This window comes from Nannospalax galili, unplaced genomic scaffold (genome assembly GCF_000622305.1).
Source record: "Nannospalax galili isolate Female #2095 unplaced genomic scaffold, S.galili_v1.0 scaffold384, whole genome shotgun sequence".
Lineage (NCBI taxonomy): Eukaryota > Metazoa > Chordata > Mammalia > Rodentia > Spalacidae > Nannospalax > Nannospalax galili.
The window spans coordinates 2235933-2243778 of record NW_008352648.1 but is presented as its reverse complement, the minus strand read 5'-3'; the positions used below and the strand labels follow the sequence as shown (position 1 = coordinate 2243778).

General features: G+C 37.8%; 1 protein-coding gene across 12 annotated transcripts in view; it reads right to left on the bottom strand.

Annotated features, from left to right (window-relative positions):
* Hectd2 (HECT domain E3 ubiquitin protein ligase 2) overlaps nt 1-7846 on the bottom strand; it is a 406920-nt gene that overhangs the window by 48112 nt on the left and 350962 nt on the right. The window contains exon 1 of one of the 12 annotated variants that reach the window (XM_029554345.1): nt 1226-1308. The exons of 9 other annotated variants lie outside the window; for them this stretch is intronic. Coding sequence is in view for 1 of the 3 variants with exons in the window: in XM_029554340.1 (XP_029410200.1) it covers nt 1109-1205 (97 nt within the window). In the remaining 2 variants the exon portion in view is untranslated. 2 more of the 12 variants (XM_029554340.1, XM_029554343.1) reach the window with 2 other exon arrangements.

Sequence of the window (7846 nt, the reverse complement as noted above, 5' to 3'; positions counted from 1 at the left end):
TTATTTTGATATATCACAGTGAAAGATTTATCGTCCTCTTTTTTTTTTTTTTTAAAAAAAAAAAAAAAAAAAAAAAAAAAAAAAAAAAAAAAGTTTCCTTTATTTTGTCTTCTTATCTCTAGGTTTTGATAATTCAGACTTATGTTGTTAAGTGTATCATTTTCTTCATGTATTCCAGTGGATTTTGAAGTAAGACATTATTTATTTCTGTGGATGTGCATTTCTTGAGTGTTTTCACTTTTGCTGTCACTGCCACTTAGTTCCTTGTTCTAATAATCTACAATTGAAAATTTAGAAATTTGCCATGATCCTTTTTGTTGCTAATTTTTACTTGAAATGTTTTAAAGAAAACAGTCTTCCAGGCTTCTGGGAACTTGCTCATATGAAGCTACAGTAATGGTGTCAGCATGCACAAGACCCAGACAAACTCAATCAGACAAAAACCCAGCACAGAAGTGGGGAAATGGGCAGCAGGCCTCAACCTTAGCTAAAGAACTATTGGCAGCTGATCACTTCTGGGTGAGGGAGAGTTGATCTTCATTAAGGGAGAGACTCAATAGGCTGACTAGACCCCAGTGGATGAACTTGCACTGAGGGATGTCAGGGTACACTAACTTGACTTGATAGGCCTTAAAATATATGACAGAATGCATGAAATCTGGTGGGGGGTGCCACAGGGTGATGCAGATGGAGGAGGGAATATAAAGATGATGAAGATATTTTGTACGAAAATTGCTTAAGACATTATACACAAAAATTCAGTAAAATATATTAAAAAAAGGAAAAAAGAAATGAAGATTAAAAATATCTAGCATTTACTAACACATATTATAATGTATTAGATTCACAAATACCATGTGTATTCTGAGAATGAGGGGTCATTTAACTACCAAATATCAATTGATGAAATTGATAATCAGTTCATATAAACAGATTTTAAAAGCAAAACAAACAAACAAAAAACAACTTATGAAACTGGGTGTACCTCTGTTGTTGTTTCTATGTCAAATTCAAACATGGAAACTTGCTTTGTGAGATTTCTACAACATATCCCCTGTCTACTTTCAGGTATTCTTTCTTGAATTTCTATTATCCCTGTGTTGCTCACATATGACTGTAAGCTGGCTATGGAGCACTCTGGGCTTCGAGAGAACACTAGTCAGCTCTGAGAATCTCAGGCTCTCACTGCTTCCTTTAGACCTCATCAGGAGACCTCTGCATTCACCTGCTCTTCACAGAAATCGTCCAGTTTCAGCCTTTGTGCTAAAATCAGCCTTCGGAGCTTTCTAATGGCGTGTTGCTTTTTTTGTTTGTTTGTTTGTTTCACGGTCCACTAGACAGCCTCGGTGCTTTCTCCAGCCTAGAAGATAACACCATAGAGAACTTAACATTTGTGACAATTTGTCCTGTTTAACTTTATGGGTTTATGTGGACATTTTATCAGTTAATTTTACTGTAAATTATGTCCAGGCTTTTACATAGTTGATACATAGCTACTCTTTATATTTTTATGTGGTGATTTAGGAAGATTGAAAATCAGTGCTGTTTCTACTACTACAATCACAAAATGGCATTTACCCTTGAATTGTTATTTCAGAAAACATAGAAGCATTTAATAATTACATTAGCTAATTTTATCTACTTTCCCCTTTAGTACATCATACTTCTATTAGTAAGCTTTCAATCTAAATCGCTTCTAATGTGTTTTTCTTCAGGAGTCTATATGAAACACGAAGCACTCTGTCCAGCAAGTAGGAAATGGTTATCAGACCATCTAACTCCATCAATGGATTCATTTATTGATGAGTTCATAGTGGAATGGGCTGTCAAGAGGTGGGGCCTAATGAGAGCAGGTGGGTTCCTGGAGGTGTGACTTGGGTTTATCTATTCTCAGGCTTTCTCTCTGTCTCTCTCCTTCCTAGCTCCAATGAGTTGAGCAACTCTGCTCCACCAGTCCGGTCTCACTCTGTCTACAGAAATGGGCTAAATGACAACAGATGGAACCAGTACCCAAAATAAATCCTTCCTCCTTTCAAGTGGATTTTCTCAGGTATTTCATCCTAGTTATAGAAAGCTGACTAACACAGGTATATTTTAAAATAAATTTTTGTATTAGAAGACAGCAGAGTTATCAATATTTTCATACTCAATGGAGTATAGCTTTCAAGCTTTATGGTAAGCTTGACACAAAGATTACTGTGCCCTTCTCAGAGTTTGTAGGTAAGCAGGTCTGACTGGGGCATAAGTATTTGATTTCTAACATGTGCTCAGATGATGCTGATGCTGCTCGTCTGAGGAATGCACTGAGATACACTATTCAGCTGTTTTAGATGAGAGAATAGTGATGTTGACAATATACAATAGATTTTTTTTAAGTTTCTTTAATTCCATTTTATAATAATTTTATGCTTGCTACTAAATATATAAATATTCACAATGTAGCAATTTATACTGTAAACAAAATTTGATAAGGATTCCAATTATTAGCAAGTAAAATATTTCCACAAATGATTTCTTATGAATTGTTTGGAATTTTTATTAATTGAATGAAAGGGGAATTTTAACAGAAACAAAAGAAATGATAGTCATTTCCTTGCTCCAACCCCAGTCTTGTCACAACTATCTTCTGTGGCTCCTCCAGTTTTTCTCACTCTTCACTAGGCTTACCCTTTCCTATCTCTTCCCACACACTTTTCCCAACCTGGCTATAAACACCCACTATTAAACACAAACAGGCTCATTCAAATATAAATTAACTTATTCACAAACCAAGCCTATGTGCACATTTTTATACCCACTCACTTTTATTAATACCATGCTGAGGTAGAAGAACAGGGAAATCTGAGTTAGTAAGAGGACTTGATTTTGGCAGAGACTGAGACTGGGGAGATTCTTACATAAGAGAAATAGTAATGCCAAGACCAAGAGGATTGATTATAGGGCGAGGTAGAGCCAGGACCTGCAGAGTTCTCTTTTTAGTTCAGAAGGTAACTTGAACTGACTGAGCAGTGCTGCAGAATGTTAGCATACATGTTAATGAAACTTGAGTCTGAAGAAAGGCTGAATCCTTTGAATTCCATTGTGAATGAAAGTCAAACTACAGGGAATGACCTTCAACTATCAAGAAAAGAAAAAAAGCTAGGTACGGTGGCACATGCCTTTAGTCCCAGCACTTGGGAGGCAGAGGCAGGATATCTGTGACTTCAAGGCCAGCCTGGTCTACATAGTGAGTTCCAGACCAGCTGGGGCTACAGGGAGACCCTGTCTCAAAAAGACAGGAAAAAATATTAAAAATGGGGCTAGAGAGATGGCTCAGCAGTTAAGAGGACTGGCTGGAGCCGGACATGATGGCACATGCCTTTAATCTCAGCAACTGGGAGGCAGAGGCAGGCAGATGTTTGTGAGTTCCAGGCCAGCTGGGGCTACAGGGAGACCCTGATTTAAAACGACAAAAACAAAACAAAAAAAAGAAAAAAGAAGAATAACAGCTCACAGCTGCTAGAATCCCTGAATGTCAAGACATGGTTTCTAGAGATAGGCTTTCTGCCTCTTCACACAGATGGTTTATTAAATCTAATTCAAAAGAGATAACTAATAACTATGGTGATGGAGATTATCAAATTGATATAAATAAAACAGGAAACGCTTCTGACAAGTATATACAAGTTTATAATATAGGACACTGTAATATAGTAAAAAAAAAAAAGCAAAAAATTTATCAGTGAAAAACTGTCATTTAGGTTTCATTCAGCCAATACTTGGGAACACTCTGTGTTAAATTAACAAGCAGTAATCATTTTCCTTTTCTTTTAATATACTGCTGCCAATTTTAGTAGGTTGCTTAGAAACATTAAGTAAAACACTTGGAGCCAATGTAAGAAGAATAAGGCTGTGGGAAGGGTGGGTAGTATATTAAAATTTGTGAGGGACTGGGGCTGGAGAGATGGTTCAGTGGTTAAGAGCCCTGGTTGCTTTTGCAGAGGAGCTGGGTTCAATCCCCAGCACCCACATGGTGGCTAACAACCATATATAACTCCAGTTCAAGGGGCTCTGACACCTTCTTCTGACCTCTGTGGGCACTGCACGACACGGGTACACCTACCTACATGCAGACAATACACTCATACACATAAAATAAAAAAATAACAAAATAGTTTTCAAAATTGTGAGGACTGTAATACAGCTATGTATGAGGGTGTGAGATTAGCAGCCATATTTTGCCAGCTCTTTATTTTCATTGGTTGTCTCTGGTTGAACATCGTATATGCAGTTTTCCATAACTGCAGTAACCAAAATGAAGACAGAAATCTTTAGTTGGCCATACAAAGACTGTTGCTGCATAGCCAGTACCTATGCCAACAGCAGCGTGTAAGAGTCTCTGTTTAAGTGTGTGGTTCAGGAGAGGAACCTGGGCTTCTGAACTGCTGGCAAGGAAGTATTGATATAAAAGGGGCTGCTTTTGGGAATGCACTCTTGCAAATTATGGTACCCTAAGTTTCATAAGTAATGGAAAAGCACCAGCCTTGAAAATAAGGCACTGGAGGATCTACTGCTTTCTTAGTTACTTTGCTAATCTTAGGCAGTCACTGAAACCCTTTGGGCCTCAGCTCAGATATTAAATGAGTGAAATGGCTTTGGTCAGTCATTCCTAAGGTTCCAGAGAACTTTAAAGGACAGCATGGGAATGCTGCTGCGTGGACAGGCTCATGGGGCAGCACACGTTTTCTTCACATAATATACTGGTATGTTAGAATTATTTAAGTGTTTTTCCACAAAAATTAGGAACAATTATAACTATTCAAAAACAAAATGGACAGGAGTTATAAACCAATCAAAACATTAAAAAGCCTCTATCAATAAGATCAATATTACGATGTATAACAGAGAAGCTGAAGCAGCATGGCAACTTAAAATGCATGTCTTCAAAGCTTGATTTCATTATGGGATCCTGCTCTATAGCACGTTTTAAGAAAAGTTCTGAAAGAGTCAAAAGCCCTAGCTTCGTTTCCTGGTCCACATATTATATTCACAGACACGGTAGTTTTAAAAGATGGTCATCAGTTCTTTGACACTCCTTCCATCCAAAGATAGATTCTAGTTTGTCATCCCTTTGAATATAGGCCAGTCTTAATGGATTCCTGCTAATAAAATGTGGCACAAATTATGACTTGATTATAAAAGGCCATGAAAGTTTTGTTTGGATTCTCTTTTGGGATATTCAGCCTTGGAATTCTGTCACTATGCTGTAGCAAGCTAGGAAGTCACATAAAAAGACCAAATGTTGGTGTTCCAGTCCCAGTCCCATCCGAGGTCCAAGACTATAGCCAGCATCAATCATCAGGCATGAGAGTGAGTGAACAAGACCTCAGGTGACTCTAGTGCCCTCATTAAGCCACCTCAGATGATACTCAAGAGAGAAAAAAAATCCCCCTCCAAATTACACATCTGTGAATTAAATAAATATTATTTTAACTAAGTTTTGGAGTAGTTATTATAGTATGTAATAGATAATGGAACACATGACCTTGTATAAATCAGGTCATATTTCAGAATCTTGTATTTCTCATTGTTTAAATGAAGGGGACTGGAGAGATGGCTCAGCAGTTAAGAGCACTTGCTGCTCTTGCAGAGGACCCAGGTTTGGTTAATAGCACCCACATGGTGGCTCACAACTGCCCATAACTTCAGTTCCAGGGGACCCAACACCCTCTTCTGGCCTCCGTGGGTACCTGCACACCTGTGGTGCATATACGTATACTCAGGCATATACACATGCACATAAAATAAATAAATCTTTATAATAAATAAACGGAAGTTTTTCAAGATAAAATGGCCAAGTGAATACAGATTTTTAATTCATCCCATGATTCCACTAAAACTGTAATAAAAGGTTCTCTGTTGTTTTCAAGACATAAATCTGTAGGTTCAAAAAGAACAGTCCAGAAGGCTATAGCTTCAAAGGTAAAAGGAAGCTAGAAAATAGAGAAACTTGTGAACACTAGCTGGATGCCTCAATAAAGTGAGATGAAAAGGAACTTGACTTATACTGCAGAATTCTTCAAGAAACAGAATCTGGACCTGGGGGTCTCAGTAATGAGGGTTAAAAAAAAAAAAAGAACAAAAGTGAAAACAGAAGAAAAGCTTCAATCCTTAGACGGTCTGTCACTGTGTTATCACTCCTCCTTCACTCCTATTCCAGCAGAAGTCTGGGTTTTTATCTTTAGGAAAGGTTGCAACAGAGGTGCTTTGGATTGGGGACATGTCAGATACAGATGACACTGTAAGAACCATATCAAAAAATAGGGGGAGTAAGTAAATAATTGCTGAAGTCTAAAAACAATGAGTCAATCAAGAAAGACTGCCATTGCTGTCTTCCCAACAAACAACACTTAATTCTCTTCTACACCACCCCATGGCACAGACAGGCGATTACAAGATACTTTCTTGGGGAATCTGACATGCCTCAAAAGAAATAACAAAGATAATTAATTAGAATTCCCCCATCAGTAGCCCACTCATATTACCTTATAATGAAGCCTCAAATTTCAATTCTCTGGTTTCCTACTGCTAATAATAAGCAGAAAACTAAATATTATAAACTTCTGATTGAAAGCTTCCAATATGGAAGATAGAAACCAGAACAACAGATAAACAAAACAGATGAACCAAAAACTTTGAAGGGAGGTGGATATTTTAGAAATTTTCTTCTGAGTGTTTAAAAAAGAAACTGAAATAAGTGTTATAAAAGAAATATTCAAGGTGTGACAAATAATTCTTAACAGTTAAAGGCATGCTTGCAGAAGTGAAAATACTCAATAGAAAGGGTGTTGGGTGCTGCTGGGCAAGGTGGTACATGCCTATAATCCCAGCTACTAAGAAGCTGGAGGAGAAGAGCCAAGTGGGGCCAGTCCGAGTGACTCAGACTCTGTACAGTGCTTGCCTAGTATGCTCAAGGCCTTAGGTTTGGTCCTCAGTGATGGAGGGCAGGAGAAGAAAGGGAGGAAGTGGGGAGGGAGAAAAGAAAATTTTTGAGGAAATTTCCCAAACTATGGAATAAAAAAGAAAGAGAAAGATTAGTGAAAAAAAAAGAGTCCAGAAGTCTGATGTTTGAATTAAAAAAGATCTAAAAAGAAATGACAGAAAAAAAAAACAAAGGGAGGAAACCATCAACAAAATAATTCATTTTTCTGGAATTTAAAGATAAGAACTGTTAGATGTAACAAGTCTACCAAGTATATAGTATAAGGGATTAAAAACAGACACAAACTAAGGTATATTACCCTTCAGAGAACTGTCAAGAGAGACAAAGGCAGAAATATAGACATAGTTGAAGACCAGAAATCAGTGGACTAAAATGAGAGCTTCACTCTGCACATCCTGGAACAGAGTGTGCTGAGAATTAGTGACTTCTGACACTTGTCATCACGAATATCTTGCCTGCCTTTTTAGTCTCCTTTTTAAACTAAAGACAGAAGGAACAGGCGAACCCAGCATATACGCTTACTAATTCTTAGGTTGGCCTGACAGTGAGCTGATAAAAGTTCCTGCTCTCCTCTTCTTGCTCCACTATTTGAATCAGCTGAGGATGCTCAGTTCACCTCACAGCTTTGATGGATGTATTCTAGGCAGCTGGAAAGGCCATGTGTCTGCTAGACAGAATACATTAATCAAATTATAGCTCTGTCAGATGTTCCAGCAGATGTTCTTTGTTTCACAGGAATCATTCACAGAGGTAACTGTGAAAAGGGAACAGGAGCTACTTCTCAGTAGAAGGGTGAGGTAATGCAGTTGGGTGGGCTCACTAGGCTTTTAAAGCACCAAGAGTGTTCTTTTCTTGATTGGAGTG